The sequence below is a fragment of the Octodon degus genome, unplaced genomic scaffold, assembly GCF_000260255.1.
Source record: "Octodon degus isolate 3935 unplaced genomic scaffold, OctDeg1.0 scaffold00152, whole genome shotgun sequence".
NCBI classification, from domain to species: domain Eukaryota; kingdom Metazoa; phylum Chordata; class Mammalia; order Rodentia; family Octodontidae; genus Octodon; species Octodon degus.
Genome location: NW_004524728.1, coordinates 5058775 through 5078289, shown reverse-complemented (window position 1 = coordinate 5078289; position 19515 = coordinate 5058775). Strand labels below are relative to the sequence as shown.

The following is a 19515-nucleotide window of genomic DNA, read 5'->3' as shown; positions in this document are numbered from 1 at the left end:
TACATAATAGAAATTAGGGAGATCTTTAGCCAATGGGAAAGAGACCAAGAGATGGGGTGGAGGGAGGAAAAGAATCGAGATGTGTTGTATTCTGTACAAATTTCCCATAAGGAATGTGATAACTATATACTACAAACACATACTTATAAAAATGGAAGAAAATAGAGTGCTTTGGGAGGTGAACAGAAGGCAGGATAATTTCTACCCAGACTGACTGACGATGCATCTTTTGAGGAGATACTTTTCAAAATAGTATTTAAGCACAATTGACTTTCTAAGTGGCAATGAGAACTGAAATGAGAAAGGACAGTTCAAGAGAAGAAATAACATGAGCAAAGACTTAGAAACAAAAATAAGGACATTTGATAAAGAGTAAATAACCTTATATTTCTGGAAAGAGGTGACTTAGTGGGTCATCTGTCTAGAAAGATCCCTGCAAATCATATTATGGAAACCTTGAATACCAGTAAAGGGCTCTGCAAAAGGTCGTACTTATTTTGTGCCACTATAGTACATGCACATATCACCATTTGACCTTTTTAAACAAAAGAGGTCCATTTTTACATTCTTTGCTCAAAAATCACAGAGATTACAAATGACAGAATCAGACTAAACTCAGCTCTGGCTGTAGTGTCCACACACTTCATGATACTACGGTGATCATGCTAGACCTGATTCCACCAGATTCTATCAATCCTATCTTGAAACATCTGACTCTGATCCACTTATAATATCTTACCAATCTGTTGCATCAGCCTCCTCTTGGCCTACAGCCTTCCAATTACCCCTCCCTTTTCCCACCCTTTCCTTGCACCACAGTAATCTTTTGCAAGATTTCATTTCCAGATTTTCAAGATAGCATCACTGCACATAGGCTAGATTGCTCATTGGCCCCCAGACCCTTTGCACTTAGATCCAACTTGTTTTTCCATCCTCACAATGTTTGACTCCATCTACACTGCAGACAAGCTATCTTCTTACCACTGAAAGCAGCACCCTTCCTTTGGAAAACAAGGTGGGAAGTGGGATTCATTTTGTTCCCTGAACCTTTATTCTTCCCGCTTCCTTTGCGCAGGGAGATGCTTTTCTTCTCAGTTCTTTCCATTTGTCACCTCTGTGAAGCCCTCCCTAATTCTCCACAGTAATAATTCCTTGCTTCCTCTTATGTGACCCTTGTCTGAGTTTATAGCTGCCAACTTGCCCGTCTCCCTGTCAGAAACTGTTCTTAAATGCAGACGGTGTTCTCAGCCTTTCATAATTAGTACCTAGCCCTTGTCTAGCACAGGGTCAATATTCACAGAGGGCAGATCTGACCCAGTGATACATTATCCCAAAGTAGGATGACCGCCATTGGAGGCACAGGATCCTGCTTACTAGGAATCCAGGCTGACTGCAGCAGCCTCCTTACAGCCCTCAGAACTGACTTCATCTCTGTTTGTTTTTCTCATTCTAAATGTTAGCTGCCTTCAATGATAATTTCTTATTTTTGTTTCAAACTCTACAATAATCGTTTCATATATCTTATTAGCTTTAATGCTTGAATTAATTATGTGTTTTAGTTATTTTAATTTTATTTACATACATACAGACTGGCCTCCATGAAGTTTTATGGAAGATTTACTATAAAGAAAGCCATGCTGCAATTCTGTGTATCTTGCAGAAATTCTTCTCACATTAACAAAATTACTCAAGCCACCGTTGTGCTGAGTTCTCCTGGTAGATACCCAGTGACATACTTTCTTTGCATGTTACATCACTTTCTTGGGACCCCATGTACTTGAGGAGATGCAGGGATGTGGGACAGTAAATGGTCAGGCAGAGTCCACACTGTGTTCAGCCTTTCTTTCCTGCTGCTCAGTCTCTTCCACTTCTGACTCAGGTCAGCCTCATGTGGGCAATTTCAATCTACCAGTCAATCTCTGGAAGTGTCATAAGTCCAATTATCTAAATTCAGTAAGTAGATAACCTGGGCTTAGTAAAGACTGTCAGCTCTTCGTATGTTTACTCTAAATCCTTGCCCGTGAGAACGTAACACCTTTACATACCAAAAACAATTAATAATCCTCAAGCATCTAGGACAAAGTTCCTTTGAAGGAAATACTTTTTTTTGTAAGATAATGAATCTTATCACCAGGTTCCCTTTCCCCAAAGCTTTCAAGAGATAAGTCTGAAGGTTTCAAGGGTTACTGGTCATTTCCAATACTGGATCCCTAGTTTTACTGCTACTGGTTCTACACAATGAAGATTGTCCCCATCTCCACAATTGAGGCTTTCTGTGTGTACATTTCAAAACCTCAACTGCTTTCTACACTCTCCTACTTTTCCATTTTCCAATTCCTTATCACCCTTTCCCCTTACCATGCATCAAAGACACAGATGTACTTTGCAGGTCTTCAACCCAAAACAAGCTGCTGTAAAATTACAATATTGTCTTCACATTTCACAATTTAAAAATATAAGTACAATGGGAAAGATAAAATGATCCATTAGAAAGTTGTTGGGATTTCCACTATACTTATGACAACTGTACTATACTTGTAGAACTTGAGTAAGTCTGTATAAGTTACAGCCTCTGTGTCTCTATTCACTAGGTTCATGTCCTGGAAACCACACTTAATTCTAGCATTTACTAGATGCTTCTGGGTCTAAAGTGAAATCTGTAGCCTATTAATGGAAAATGAGGCTTTTTTTTTTTTTAACCAATTTTCTCCTGAGTGCTAACTTTCAATCCTAATGGGCATAGCCATCAGGAGCAACTTCTTCGTGGTACAAATATCTCTGATAATCCTTTTCAGTGAGTTCATCAGTGAATTTCTTTACTCCTGGGTGGTCCTAGCCAGGCAAATTAAAACATCCATCTTTGCTTTCATTAGCTCTGGTGGTCTTTTATTCTGCAAAATTCCAATTGTGATAATTCTGCTTTGTTTTTAAACTTTCAATATGCTTTACTGTGTCTTTTAATTTTTATTTTGCACGACACTATTACACTAAGGCTTTCATTTAACTTTTATTAACTTATGGTGCTTATAGTCTTAGGAACAAGAGTATGCATAAAATAGGATACTTTCCAGTGTCATGCTTTTAAGTTAAAACTGTTACATGAAACAAGAACACATTTTATTTTTTATTTTTATTGTGCAGTACTACAGATTGAACCTGGGGCCTTTTCACTGACCTACATCTCTAGCACTTTATTTTTTGAGACACAGACTTGCTAAGTTGCTTAGTGTGACCGTTAATTATAATGTGTAGAACCTAAAATAAGAACTGCCTGGCAGATTAGTAAAACACAGTTCTAGAGATGTCAGTGGACGATTGACATTAGGCCAACAAACTGATATGGAAAAATCCATGCTAGATACCTGTAGCATCAGCCAAAAGCCTTGCAGCCTGGACAAAATAAAATAGGAAAGAGGAAAGCATTCCTTCATTTTGCAGGGCTCCCATCTTTCCTATCATTTTTAGATGTGGGGCTCCAGTTCCATCAGCTTTCCAAGGTAGTCACCCTAGAGACTACAGTGAGTGTCCAGGCCTCTGAGCTTGGACTATGGCTACATTTTTCTCTCTTGTTCCAAAGTTATCTTCTTCTTGAGCTGAAAACCTGCTGGATAGTCCAGCTTTCCAGAGCAGACAACACAGTGGACTCTCCTGCCTAATCAATTCCTCCCATAATTTTACATATATTTTCCATTGATTCTGTTCCTCCAGAAAATCTTGACATACATCTAATGTGGGCTTGAACTTGGGATCCTCTTCTTTCAGTCACCCTCAGTGCTGCGGTTACAGGCATGTGCTATTACACAGAACTAGTAACATTACTTAGGAGAGAATCTTAAAATTCTTTTTTTTTTTCTATAGATTTCAATTCTCTGTGGAAAATATCATCTATTTTGTCTTTTTCTCTATTTCATTTAAAATTAATCATATCATGTACAATAAAAGCCTTGTCTCATAACTTGTCTTGTTTTATTATTTTTAGATTACCACTATATATTTTTGCTTTACGTTTTCAATGATTTGTTGTTGTGTATGAAACTTTAGAGGCTCCAGGTGGCATTTTCCACCAAGGGCACTTTCTTCCCTTTGCAAGCAAGGGCAAGATGCTAGTCAATCTGTCAAGCCTTGTGCTGGGTTGGGCTGGGCCAGAGATCTAGTCAAACTCAGTCCACCTCTGCTTCATCCTAACTGTTCATGACTGGTTCTCCTGGACTTCTGATTGGCATCTTAGATAGTCTCTTTATTTTCAGCCTTGACATTCGGATATTTCAGGTGGTGAATTTATCTCCTACCCTTTGCATCTGGCAAATGCCTTACAGGGGAGACCTACTGTGCATGTTTCAGGGTCCTGCTTCTAGGGGGACTTTGACCTCAAAGCTCTGCAGGATTATTGAAGGTTTGGCTCAGCCTTCACTGTTCATACCCTCTAATTGCCGGCACCCTCCCATAACAACACATATATATATATATATATTTTTTTTTCCAGTGTTACATTATTGTACAAAGCTCTTTTCCCTAGTAGTATCTCTGAATGTGGATGCAAATCCAGATGTATCAGTTTCAACTGGATTAAGAAACACCAGCAGATTAGTAAAGCTTGCTCCTGGGTGTGTCTGGATGAATCATGAAGACCTGACCTTGGACGGCCCATGTCCCTTCGCCCACTCCTCTTTGGCACGGTTCTCCTCCTCTGTCCCGCAGCCCCCTTTACTCCACCACAACCTTCTGTTACACGATGCTTTCCCCTTAGAGACAGCTGACTGCGGACTGGATCCTCCCAGACCACTAATAAGCTGAGGGTCCACGCACTGTCCTTACCCGAATGCCGGCGTGCACGACTCCGCAGCCGCCCTCCCCAGAGACGGGGCCCTAACCTCCTCCTCAGCCAACTTCCCAGCCACTCCGAATCTCCGGGCTCCGGGTGGCGAGGTTCCCACAGTCCGCAGGACCCGGAGCTCGGACCCCCCCGGGCCTCACCTCCCCCCACCCCAGGCCTGGCTGTCCCAGCTTTGTCACTGCGCGGACTCCGCCGCCCAGCACCACCTGAGGCACCAGGGGCAGCTCCCGAGGCGCCGGGGGCGGGGCGCGGGGCGGGAGAGCGCGGGCGTGGGCGGGGCGGTGGCGCGCGCCCGGGCCACCTGGTCCCGCCCCTGATCCGGAACCGCGCCTCCCATTGGCCCGCTCGGCGTAGCGCTGCCCCGCCCCGCCCCCGCCCCCGCGGCTCAGGGCAGGAAGTTGCCTGGACGGCGGCGGGAGCCGCAGGCCGGCCGCAGTGCCTTCGAACTACGGCGGGAGATGTCGGGCGAGATGGCGAGTGTGGGCCGCCTGCTGTGTGCGGTGGGCCTGCTCCTCTGTGTGGCGCCAAGCCTCGGGCTGCCCAGCCTCCGCAGACCTACCACCGAGAGGCCCATCATTGGTAAGGAAGCAGCCTCAGCGGGGTGGGAAGCTGGGCGTCACCGCCCGACGCCTGCGGACCCTGCGCCCCCGCACACAGGGTGACGGGGCTTCGTTTTCCTTACGAACGTACTGGAATGTGGTTTTCTTAAGGCCGTTATGCCCTGGCTCTTAAAGTGGGAGGATGGAGGGTGCGCAGTGAATACTGCACGCTGATTTTCTTTTATGTACATAGCTAGGTATTTTCACTGAAAGAAATAGCATTGTTTCACGTAGCTTGGAATTTCTACTGGTTTACAGAAAGCCATGCATATATTTACGTAACATTCCTTGGTTGAGGGTGTATTGAGATGCGATACATTATGCGTAAAAATGGAATGCATTAGATCATCAAGAAATTAAAGTGTAGTGTGTCTTGGACTTTGTCATCTTCCACACCAGCAGCGGCTAGTATAATAATATCAATTGATGCTGGAGTGAAAAGTGATTTTTTAAAATTACATTTATGTTTTGAAAAGAATATGGAATCAGTTTACATTAACAGAACAGATATTTGAGACAGGACCTAGGAAAAATCATTGGGATTGGAATTTGTCTAAAGGACTTTCTATGTGGCCAGTATTGGCTTTATCCCATCCTGTGTAGAATTATTCCCTTTAGATTATTTTTCCTTTCATGAAGGCCAGCACTGTATTTTTTAGCCAACAGAAATTAGATGACAATTTATCATATGTGTGAGTTGTACCCAGTTTTCAAATGGGTACAGTTTTTGAACCTGGAAGGTCTTACTCCAAGGTATTAACAATGATGGTTAGGTTTTTCAACAGTCATATAATTATATGTACTGAATTATAATTTATGTGTCCAAGGAGGTAAAAAAGGAAAGAGATATTTATTTTCCTTTCTTGGGATGGAGTACCCCTAGGTCAGATACAGAGATGCAGACTCTGGTTTTGGTCACCATGATCAATTAAGATAAATTAGTTAATGAAGCAACAGTATATGAAAGCATTACTGTAGGAAGTGTAAAGGCATCAAAGACAAAGAAACCCTTGAAGTGGAAGTCTGTATGAGAATTTGGCCAGATGTTAATGGATAGGGAGTATAACGAGCTTTTTAGCAGGGATGGGGATACTAATTATGGAGCTGTAGTGGCATAGAGTGGAGCGGAAGGGGGTGTTGGTGCAATTTAATGTAAGTTTGTTTCTTGCACCTTGTGTTGCCATGATGCCCTGTGCACTGCATTGTGACACCTCCTCTGCCTGTCTTGTATTACTCTTTTTAAGGACATTCTTCAACTCTTCTTTTCCTAAATTTCATTTTCTTTAGTAAAAATGATCTTACTAGCAAAGAGAAAAGTTGCATACTGAACATATTTTGATATTTGATGTGTATTAACTGAGTACTGGCACGTACCAGCTATTATCAGGAAGTGAGAATTCAGATGTAATTAATACAGATAGCAAGTTCTTCTTTCAGGTGGCCTATGGAAATACTAAAAGCATCAGATGAAATAATGATACAGACACAGGTGCTCACCAGGTAGATTTGTTTTATTGTTCTGATGATTGCACCTGGAGCTTCACACATTCATGACATTTTGATATATACTGGATGCCAGTCTTATGCTGGGGTTGCCTGGGATTTTGTTGGTAAGAGAAAGCCTGAGAGGTGGGTGGATGCAGAGAGGAGGCTTTTACACAGTCTCTTAAAATTCAGGCAGGCACTGAGTTGTTAGGCAAGGTGGTGGTGTGCTCATCTGTATCTTTTCATATTGCTTTCTCCCTTTCCTCACCTGGCTGTAGTCGAGTGCATTCCTTACTATATGACAGGCTGACTCATGAATTTTGCATTTGCATTTCCCTTATCCTGGATTGCCGGTCTCCTAGAATTCTGCATGTGCTGTCTCCCTTACTTACCTGAAGCAGGTTACCTATAGTGCAGTGGATGACTTGTAGGCTGTGTCACTACCAAATTTGCCCGCCTTGCTGTGCTAGGCTGTTGGTTTTATAGGACACAAGAGCAAAATCAAGAGCAAGAAGAGTTCTTGGGAAAGGTTGTGTGTGCTCCACCCTCATTTGATGCTTATCTGGAAACTGCCAGTCTCAGTAAGCACTGTCTAGCCACAGTGGTGAATGACCTTGCTATGCTGCAACCTGGCACGTAGTTTTAGCACCTGGTGTTGTGGGGTGTGTGGCGAGGGGCCCATTGAACAGCTAGACTAGGCGGGGTGAAACACCAGATAGTTACTTTGGCTGGAATGGTGGGGTATAATTCTCCCTCTCTTCAATCCTTTTTTCAGCTCTTAAAATAGACACACACACACATACAAAAACAAAACAAAACAAAAACACAGAGACACAGTGTGTCATGAGCTGTCTCATTTACTTTTTTTCCATTGCTGGGACAAAATACCTGACACCCAAAATTAAGGAAGGAAAGTTTACTTAGCTCACAGTTAGTGGAGGTTTCAGTCTATACTCAGCTGGCTCCAAGGCAGAAGAGCACATGGAAGAGGACAGCAGTTCCTGGCCACAGAAAATAGCAAGAGGAGAAGGGGAAAGGCAGTTGCTGCAGCTGCAGAGAGAACGAAGCTCTCTCCCTTTATGTTGCCTTCAGGCTATCTGCCCCAGGGTGGGTATAGCACTCACACCTGTAATCCCAGCAGTACTCACATGTATAATCCCAGTCTTGGATCTGGAATTAATAACAAACTAGAACCCTGTCCCAATGACTTCAAAAGGCTTTAGGGGATCAACTACACACAAACCATTAACATGAGCCCTGGAGGGGATGTCACCTTTCACTGAGAGCTGAGCACTAGGCTGTTATGTCCTAGAAACAATACAGATCACAGTAATAGGTGTTCACTTTTAGAATGACACACTTGAGAGTATATGTTCCCAATAAATTATGTAAGGGTCCATCTTTTTTTTTTTTTTTTTTTTTCCAGAACCGGGGATTGAACTCAGGCCCTTACACTTGCCAGGGAAGCGCTTATTCCACTGAGCCATCTCCCTGGCCCCTGTAATGGTCCATCTTGGCTCAAGGGTCCCCATAAAGTTACTCCAATTATAGTCAGGAAAGGGCAGCACATTTCATGCCTGCTTGACTGGAGAAAAGTTTAGCACATACCCAGTTGGTGGATTTTTTGTGGGTTTCCACCTGTGGTCACCACTCACTGGAGGAACTCTGGCTGTGGGCAGCAACAACAGTAACTCGGTGTAGACACAAATGCTTAGATAGCAGTTTTACTGGCACATCTTATGCTTTTGACAGAATAATAGCAGTGGATTTTCCCTTGGGGCCTTTGACTTCCCAGACACACAGGTCTTTGTCCCGGCTTGCAGTACCACACGTGGGTCTCCTGCTTTGGAACAGACCAAAGGCTTAATCAGTAAGTGGTTGGCTGCACCCAGACCAGTCGTGCCACTGTGGCACTGGAGGCACATCCTGTCCGGCATGTAGGGTAACACAACAGTGGTGGTGCACCTATAGAGTGCATGCTGCAGTAGGCATGCTGCAAAGCCCTCTCTGTCAGAATATGAGCCAAGCCACCCCAGCAGGCGAGCATTGGATATTCAGGTTTAATAGCAGTGTTGGCACTTTGCAGTAAGTTAAGGGTTTTGAATTGCAGTTTGGGCACTTGATCTTTAAAATGTTCTTTTAAGGTTTGTCATCGCTACATCTGAGTGATTCATCTGACTTTTGGTGACAGTTCTCAGACAGCCTGCATGTAGTACCCTTTGGCACTAGGCGTGTTAGCCAGTGGGAGAATAGACCCAACTTAGTCCCTTTTATGGTTTCTAGGAGCACTTCTTTTTCCACTCATGCAGGTACCTTTATTTAAACCTTTAACTATTACCTTCACATATTTTGCTCTTAAATAAAGCTCTTGTGGGATTATAAGGTAGGTGAAAGTATCATTGTCCTTAGCTCAATTTTGCATGGCACTGTTTGTGAAATGGATTTCCCTGTCCCTGTCAATTCCCCATGAGCACCTGAGCATAACACTGAGCTGAGTGAGGCTTATTGGTGGCCCCAGTGGCCCATTTACAGGTGAATGTTTCCAAGAGGACTGTATCAGTATTCACAGAGGTGAGTGCTATTTAGAGCCTTCACTCACAGGCATGGGCCCAATGTAACCCACATGCACATACTCAGCTAGTGCATTTATCCTTTGAGACTATAGCCAAAAGCAGACCTCACATGTCTGTACAGCATAGCAAGGCTGAGAATAGTTTATGGGAGTGTCTCTAGCCTTTGCTATCCTCTAGTCCGTGTTGGCCCTGTTGTGCCCAGACTTCACATATGTCCAGAGGGGGACTTCTGCAGGTGTCTGGTCACAAGTACTGTAGCTCAAACATTTGTGAGGGTACTTACCTTAATTACTTTTCTCTCATTGCTGAGACAAAATACTCAATAAAATACCCCAAAAGGTTTATTCAGCTCATAGAGTATAGAGGTTTCAGTCCATAACCAGCTGGCTCTAAGGCAGGGTGGCATTGCAGACAGGCATTGCAAAGGAGAACCAATTCATGGTGGGCAGAAGGTAGTAAAGCAAGCAAGAGGGATGACCACAGCTCTTTCTATCCTCTATATCTTATCCAGGGTATTTAGGATGAGTTGCACTCACACCCTTAATTCTAGTGCCTTTGAGCCTAACAGTGAAATAGAAATCAATCCCAGCTTTACACACTGTAGACCCAGCTACCTCTGAAAAGAGCCTCACCTATGTCTGCATGGGGTTTTGGGGGAACATATAAACATAAGCCATTACAGTACTATCTTACTGATTTCCCAGAGTATTTAGTAGGCTGTGTGGAGGGTGGTTAGTGGTTTTTATTCATTTTGTATTCTTTCATACATTGCCCTCCAGGCCTACCAAGCTCCTGCCAGTCCTAGAGTCAGTTCTCTAAGGACTGCCCAACTATCTGTACAGACAGTAGCCATTGCTCTTGAATCTGCATCCACACTGCTCTTAGCTCAGCCTGTTTTTCCTTTATCTACTCTCTAGCTAGATGATAGCTATATTTATCCACTGTGCGCCCAACTAGTGCCATTAGTGTACCAAGTTTCTTTGGGAATGGGCGTTGTTCTTTTGTTGCTGAATTTTGAGATGCTGACATCTCCTTTTGGAGATAGTTTCTGGGTTCTTTCTGTCCTGAGCAAAGATTTGGTCAAGGTTTTATGTTTATTAAAGGTAGAAAAGGGAATGTGATCTGCGGAGCAAATCTGAGCCAGTTAAAAGCATGAAAATAAATGTGCTGGGTGAGAGTAGATTGTTATGTAAGAGTATAATCCTGTGATCAGTGGTGACTTCTGTACATCTCTCTACTCAGCCTGGTGAAAATCTGATCCAGTTCCTGTGAGAAAAATTAAAGACAGCACTCTTGATTGATTCCACATGCAGGGCTTTGGGAACTTTCTTCACATGTGTACTGGCACTTTTCAATTAACAGGTCATGCCAACTTCCCAGTTTGTGATGTCCTAGTCTCAGGTCTCATTGTGCAGCACCTTATCTGGCTTAGCTGTTGGTTCAATCCCTGGAGGTGATTCAGAAGTTTGGAGGGACACTGTTCCCAGTATGGCCTACATGGTATTTGTCACAGGGCTAGCAAATAGGACTCCACAGTGCTACAAAAAATATGGCACTTTTGTAAAACCTGATTTTGGGTCACCCCAGAAAGAGACTTGGTCAAAAAGTCTTCCATTCCAACTCTTTTTTGGATATTTTCTTTTTACTGTCACTGAAGCAGATGCAGTGATGGCTTCCACCTGGTTCAGGGCTTTATAAACAGCCAGCAACTGTTGTTGGAAGTGCTGTATTCTGGGTTTTTCCCTTTTTCATAAGTGGGACCAGAGCCATATTAGAACCATTTAGATGGTCTCTGTCCACCTGCCAGTGATAGCCTTTGGGTTTCTGGTAACCTGTAGGACAAGTAGGCATTGCAGTACTAGGACACGAAACTGTTTGCTCCATAAATAGCTTTGCTCCCCTTTGTCCCAATTTTATGTGGTTCTTTTTTTATCATGTTACAAAATCGATGGGCAATTTGAGCAAGGTAGGGTATGAAAATAGGACAGTACCCCAAGAGTCCTAAGTACACTTATAATTGTTTTATATTTATTGGTACAGACTCCTTCAGAATTTTCTCAGTGACCTCAGCTTCATCTCTGTCTTCTTACCCAACTATACAACTGTTTAAACTTAAACTTCATGGTGTTGCCTGGCCCTTATACCTTGTGGAGATTACCTTCCCATCTTCCACTCCTTAGGTATACTTATATGTCCTCCAGATTTTTTCCAAGTCTGTTAAGACAGAGAAAGCTTAGCATGATGTTATCTGTGGAATGAAACATTTTCATAGTGAGTGGGCCACATAACAAGTCAAGGTCATGGGCTGCTACCCCCTGACAAACAGTGGTGCTGTTCCTGTAGCCATGAAAGACCATTCAGAAGGTCCATTGCTGTTCATTCCAGGTGATGAAAACTGGTCCAGAAGCTGAGAGGTTATTAAAGCATTTGCAAGATCCAAAACAACACATTAAGGCAGAGGGTACACATCTATCTATAATTCATAGTCATTCTCCATGAGCCATTTGGCATTTTTTTTTTTTTCCTTGAAGCCAGCCACACCAGACTGCTCTTAAATACTGTGGGCTGGCATGGCAATTTCTTTATTCCTTACTGTTAGTCATGCTGTGTAGTCTATGTGAGGCAGTTTTATTTGCTCACGTTTTGCCAGTCCCGTGTCAATGCCTTGCAGCCCATACTCTCAGGAAGAGACTTTTCATTGTGTTGGGCCTCAATGCCATCCTTGCCTCTATGTATTCCCACAGGTAGGAGATAGAAACAGTGTATTTCCAGGATAATTGACCCCCCTCAAGTATGAGATTAGGCTTCTGTACCTCTTTGTTAATCTCTATACCCATCATTATTATTATTATTATTATTATTAACAACATCTCTTCCTTTGTGGTACTTACTGGTTGCCATTTGGAAAAACAAAAACCAAACAAACAAACAAACAAAAAAAAAAAAAAAAACAGAAACAAAAATCCTTATGGCCATTTGGATTTTCAAAGTGCTCTTGATACTTTTTTTGGTTTCAGTTTTCTTCATTCTTTGGTCTAAGAGTTAACTCACAATTAAGGTTTCAAGCTTAGGGTTACATGACCTTGAATGAAAGAATTATCTTAAACAGAAAACAGAAGAAGAGAAGATTGCCTTGTAATTTTCATTTAAGAAGTACCCTCAAAGTTATTTGTAGAAATGTTTTACACATGCCCATTAGACAGAAATATCAATTTATTTATTTATTTATTTATTTTGTATTTAGTACAAGGTCTACAGGGTCACATTGCATGGATTGGACATCATAGTAGAAATATCAATTCAAATTGGAATCCAAAAGTGAATGTACTAGTAGCCAAGTATGCTTCAGTGAGCTCTTGTGAATTCTCCCCTCTTGGGGACTGGAACCAACCTCATGCTAGTGCAGGTTGCAGGTGACCTGGAAGCTGCTTCTTTCACCTGACTTCAGCTTTACAGCCGGATCTGTACCCCTTACCAAGTTGGATTTGAGTTACAGGTTGAGCTCAGTCCAGTGGCCCAGGTCCTTCTCCCTCTCCACTTTTCCATTTGTGTTTACCCCCAGCTTTCATCTGAGCAGCTTTGTGCCCATTCTCTTCCTCCTGTATTTGCATGGAACAGGCTTGAATTTGGAGCTCAGCTCAGCTGCTGCTGGGCTGTGACGAGGAGGAGCTGCCTGATGGCTGTTGTGATTATCCATAGCTCCTTTCCCCACTTAAATCATATTGCTCATTCAAAAATGACAATTATTTTCCCCAATCTAGAATACCTTAAGGACATCACATTTTGGTTCCCAGATCCCTCAGTAGTGACCACTATGCTTCATCTCTCCCTAGACAGATATACCAGCCTCAGTAGTATATCTTACTGCTCACAAGAGTGGCCGTGCCACAGTGGACACAGCTTTCCTGTAGTCCTGTCCCATTTGAGTTGCCTTTTAAGACTGCAGAATACTCTCTAGTTCTGTGGACTTTTTTCATGGCATCCCTGGGCACATGCAGTGTACCATACTCACCTGGGAGCAATCTTGCCCCATACTACAGGGAGGAGGACAGCACCCTGGGATCTTCCCCTGAGCAGCAACTCATTCTTAGCAGCATGTCTTATCACACATGGGAGGAGCATGACACAACAGCTGCAGTGCTCCTATAGTATCATCCCATATGGGCTACCCTTATGGATTATAGTATGTATCTTTAGCCCATTAGGCATTTTGGGAGCATCCCCATACCCACACAGTGGACCATATTCATCTAGGGAGCACATCACCACTTACCTCATGGAAGAGTATGGCCACTCTGAGAAGTTTCCCAAGGCTGTTTTTCACTGACTCATTTTTGTATCTGTCTGATCCCCTTTTGGGAGCTACATGTTTTGTACATTTCCTGGAGAGACTGTAGACTAAATTAAATGTGCCTCCAAACAAAGGGGTTGACAGACCAAAGAACAACTCGTTTGAAACAAGTGTAGCTTGGTGATAACTTGGTGAGAATAAGGAGTACCTTAGAGACCATAAATGATTTGTAGGCTATCGCACTACCAGATTTGTCTATCACCCCCCATGCTAGGCTCTTGATTTTATAAGCCACTGTGTCAGACAGCCTAAGCAGGATCAAGAGCAAAAAGGTTTCTTGGGAAAAGTTGTGCGTGCCCCACCTTCATTTCATCCTTACCAGGGAAGTCCACTCGTCTCATGCATTGTCTAGCCACAGTGATGAATGACCTTACTATGATGCAGTCTGTAACATAGCTTTAGTACCTACTGTTGTGGCAAGTATGACTTGGGGCCCATTGAGCAGCTAGACCAGGTGTGGTGCACCACAAGATGGAGTTACTAGGGTTCAGAGGACAGTTTCCACTAAAATGGCTACCCTATTTGAAGTGTGAGTGGGACATGCTTCAAGTAACCCTTCTCTCACCAAATCAGGGAAGCCAAAGAAGCTCTCAAAGTAGATTTATAATAGCAGCAGCTGTTTTCAACCATAGACTAGAGTCCATTTCAGAGCACAGACCCTGAAATGGGACACCCCTCTTTTGCTTATTCTCGTTAGCACTTAGAGCAGTTATCCTTCTATGTATTGTATCTTTTTATCTGTGTAGTTTGCCCTTCCTCTTCTCTCTCTCCCACAGGCTATAATTACAGCCTTCCGGGCAGCTTTATTTTCTTCATGTTTCCCCACAGGTAGTACAGTGCTTGGCACGTGGTATGATTCAACCATATTGAATGAATGAAGGGTTAGTGATACGATCAGCTCTACTTCCATGTGAAAAACAGGCTGGAGTTGAAGGGTTCCTCAAGAAGGGATAGAGATCTTTTCATAATTTGGGACAGGTTTGGCAAGATACAGATTCCTTTGGCTTTCCTGATTTGGTGAGAGAAGGGTCACTTGAAACTCCAGCCATCCATTCCTGCCCCTCCCCTGCGAGTTGAAAAAATAGCGTTTTTACTGTGATGTGTTTCAGTTTCTGAGCAATAAAGGAATTTTCTTGAAACTAAAACTTTTTTTTTTTAATTTAGGGGTATTAATGCAAGCAACCAATAATCCGGAATTGAAAAAGTTTGGAAAATACTATATTGCTGCATCGTATGTGAAGTATCTAGAGTCTGCCGGTGCAAGAGTTATACCAATAAGGTATATAGTTCAGTGTTTTTACACTCTATAAACATTACTATATTTTCTCTCCCAAATTAGTATTTTCTATGTCATTTAAATATATTTCCTGTATGATTTAAATGAAATATTACATGTGATTTTTATCACACAGGCTGAATGTTTGTAGTCTCATTAAATTGTTTAATGTATGAAGCTGTGTATACCTATAATGTTATTAGAGTATGTTGCGTATATATTAGAGAGAATGAAATGATAGTTTCTCTTATAGAAGAAATGATGGTCTTCATAGAATAATGGAGTAACAGGATCTACACCTAACTAGCTGTGTTTCGTATTAGAATAAGGGAACACTTAAGCAGTGAAAGGATTTTTGGGAGATAACCATTAAAAATATCTTTGTACTCTTGTTTAAAAATTATAATTTATAAATGACTAATGTAGTAGGATTGCTTCAGCAAATTTATGGATATTGCAGTTTTAAAGAAATGACATTATTTTTGTGGTAAAATGGCCCAGCAAGAGTAATATGATTTATGTGTAAGTAGTTCAGTGGTAGAGAGGTTGCTTAGCACTTGAAAGGCCGTATATTGAATCCCTGGCACTGGAAAAGGAAAAAAAAAATTAAGCCTAATAATAAGACCTGATCCCCGGGCCTGTACCCAAACTCCTGTTGACCTCATCAAGTTCAGAGGCCTTATTGCTTCAGTTTTTTAAATCTATATCTCCTCCTAAAGTGCTCCCCCATCCCCGTGGAACCCAGAGACTGAACACCAAGCTATATTACAAGCCTCTGTGTATTTGTGTGTGTGTGTGTGTATTTCACTAAATTGCCTTGAACTGGACTTAAACTTATGATCTCCTTGCCTTGGCTTCCTAGAGTGCTGGGCTTACAGTCATGTACCACCAAACTCTATTGATTATTCTTACTTTAATTTTAAAAAAGAAATTGTGCTAGAATGAATTGAGTTTAAAGTTTTTTTAAAAAAATTTATTCTTTTAAATTCTTTTAGACTATCTTAACTCTTTTGAAATCTTTAGCCCCTGGAGTGTATAGACCCAGAGTTGGCAAAGATTCAGCACTGAGAGGTTCAGCTTGTGAGCAACTGACATTGTGGCATGGCCACAGAGGTGTGGCTGTTTTCCAGGATAGAGAAATCTCTCTGAATATTGAAATCTCTCTAAATACAACCAAAGCTGTGAGGGAATCTAGCAACCTGGGGTGAGCCCTGGGATTTTCTACTACCTGTATCATTTTCCACAATGAAAAATAATAATATAATTTATTTAAATACAAAAAAGGAATGTGATGATTCTGTATTTTCACTTGCAAGAAGTAGAATATGTCTCATTTTCATTTGGAAAGAGCTAACAGAATCTTTTAAGTACTTACAGAGTATTATCAGATCAAATTAATGTATTTTAGAATGTCTCAGAATCCTCATCTAATCCATTACATGTGGACTTGAATTTCTCCTCCCTATATCTTCCCATGGGAAGAAAGCTACCTGCCGACCTATCCTACATTTAAGGTCATCATCACCACCGTTGCACTGCCACCTGGTGCTCTGTGGATGACTGTTGAGTGATTAACTGGAAACTTAACCAACAAGAGACCTGGACTTGCTTTCTTTTTTCTTTTTTAAATAATTTTATTGAGAAACAAATAGCAATGAGACAGTTTCAAAACCGATGAGTAGGACAGTTTCAATAATTAATACATTGCATATTGTTGTCTTTTTTGTGGTTATTCATAGTACAAGATGCAGACATGATATCCTGTCCACACACTATTAGAATATATCTTTCTATTCATTGAGTTAAGAGAAAATAGCTGTATATCTATCCTATTTTGTATATACAAATACAAAATGGTCCTTCATTTGTATCCCCTTTTTTTGTTTAGTTTTGTCAGAGATGGGTATTCCATTGCCATTTAAATATTGTAGGTGTGTGAATTCAGCCAAATATTCCAATATAGTCCAGTAGTCCATAATAGTAGTGGGTTATCTGTCAGACTGGCAGTGACAGAAGTTGTTCACTTGAGCCTTTTACAGTTCAGCATATTAATATGGCTTTATTTTTTATACGTCATTTTTATACTTTTCTGCTGGATGGTTAAGACCAAGGTAAAGCAAGACCTATATAATAAGAAATGTAACCTTTGTATCTGATAAGGTCAGTCAAATCCTCTCAGGATTTATCCTGAAATCCTGTACCGCAGTTCATAGATCCTTTGTGAGTGTCAGCCATGTGGATGAGTTATGGCCATTGCTTTACCAGTTTGCTCTCTGTGAAAGCCTGAGAGAATGTTTTCTGTCCGTGTGACTCTCCTTAGGCACACTGTACATCATCCATCACTTTCCTCTGTGGCCTCATAATCTCCTTGATCAGAAAATTTGGGACACAACTGAGTTACATGATGTTACAGTACAAGTTCTCCTATGTCCTGAGTCCTCACTAACCTTTGAAAGGCTAGGGCCAAAATGTGGGCTGTCCTTGTAGCCCTTCTTTTTCTCTAATATTTCGAGACCTAGACTTTCAAGGTTATTTGGATTTAAAGGAGATTTGCTGGCAGAGCACAGCCAAATTCTAGGTATCGTAAGTGTCTACTTGGTCATGGGAGAGGTGTTCTGATATCACCTTAGTTTTTCTCTGGAACATAGCTGGACTATACTTGACATGTGATTGTAAACCTAATTTTTTAGGGCATTGAGAGGGGCTGTGCCATGTTATTCTCTTACAGAAATGTGAGAGTTCTTCCAAGGATTTCACAACCATGATTTCTCTTGTTTTGTTCTTGCCTTTTTTTTTTTTAATGTATTTATTACAGAGTCTATAGGGTCTCACTATGTATATTGGACTCTTAGTGATCCTCCTGTTTTCAGCCTCCCAAGTGCTGGGATTACAGGCGTGTGCAACCACGCCCAGTTTGTCATGTCTCAGCACCTCTCAGGGGTGGGACCTGCATGGTACACTGGGGATCAAACCCCAGTCTCTGTGTCTGCCTAAGCAGGCACTTTAATCTGCTGAACTATTTGACTGGCCCTTTTCTTGCTTTAAACTAAACTTTTGAAAAGCAGATATCTTCCTCTGACTTAATTAAAAGTTATCAATTGTCATTGATTAATTCCATCAGTTTTTCAATGCAAAAGGAGGATAAAATTATCAATATCCTGAATATTGGTAGGCAGTTTTCAAGGAGTGTTGGATGACAGGCTGTGTAATTAGGCTATCGTGATCTGTCTGTAGTCTGTCCGTAGATCAGTTACTGTTCTGACTTTTGAGTACGCAGTAGTCCCAGACCATGATAGCTGGCTGGTGGGGATCTGATGAAGTAGGAATTTGGCATATATTTGTATTGTTTTTATCTTCCTTAGCTGCCTGCTGTTCAATGTGGTAATAAACTTCTTTTATAGTCTGTACATAAAACTACTGAATTCTTAGATTTGAAAAATTATCCTTAGCTAACTGAAATTAACTGATGCTTAATTCTGTTTTACATATTAATACATTATGTTAAATTTCACTGACCACAGAAGAACACACTTACCTATTTGACTAGCATAACAAGGGTACAATTCTATGGCTTTCATGGAACTTGAAAAAATACATCTAGAAAGGTTACGAGGTAATAGTGTCTGATATTTAAGAATTTTTTTATCTGACTTTAAAGCATTCATGTGGTTACTTCATTTGGAGTTTTTTATCTTAGTTTCAGAAATGAATATTTACAAACTGTTTTTATTGTTTTCAGGCTTAATCTTACATATGCGGAATATGAAGAACTTTTCAAGTCTATCAATGGGTATGTTGGCTTAATACAATTATGTGTGAATTGTTTTGATGCAGTGTATGAATGTCTGTGTATTTACTTGCTTTTGTAAAGCAATATAAAATTCTGTGTGTTTCTGCACGAATAGGATATGTCAGTTTTTCTGAGTTTTTTTATAGGAAATATTTTGCTACCAGAAGCAAAAGTTTTATTAAGAGTAGGAGACAAGTTGGGAAATATATATAATTATTATATAGTAGATACATACAATTTTTTTTGCCTGTATAACATGATCATTGTTTCTTTAATGCTTGCTTTAAGTATTTTGAAACAACTTTGGGGTATATTGCTTGCACAAGGGTATATGTGGATATGGATTATCTTTCAGAAGTAATTTGAATAAAACTCAGAAAACAATATTTTTTAATTCTTTCGCTTACCAGAAAAGGTATGATTGATTAGCTCACAGAAAAGGACTTTCAAATGTGAAAAATATGGTACATTGCACCTGTCTTAAGGAAGAAAATTCTGTTATTGCAATAAAAAGGCAGAGATCAGAATATTTGCAAATATTCTATATTGAGGATATGGGAAAACAAATATACTTTATTAGTAGGGGTATAAATTACAGTGTTTTTAG

General features: G+C 41.1%; 1 protein-coding gene across 1 annotated transcript in view; it reads left to right on the top strand.

The window, feature by feature from the left end:
* Positions 1-5218: 5218 nt before the first annotated feature.
* Positions 5219-19515, top strand: part of Ggh (gamma-glutamyl hydrolase) — a 37467-nt gene continuing 23170 nt past the window's right edge. The window contains exons 1-3 of the mRNA XM_004642367.2: positions 5219-5413; positions 15007-15121; positions 18858-18908. Coding sequence (XP_004642424.2) covers positions 5293-5413; positions 15007-15121; positions 18858-18908 — 287 coding nt within the window. The 5' untranslated portion in view covers positions 5219-5292. The remainder of the gene's footprint in view (positions 5414-15006; positions 15122-18857; positions 18909-19515) is intronic.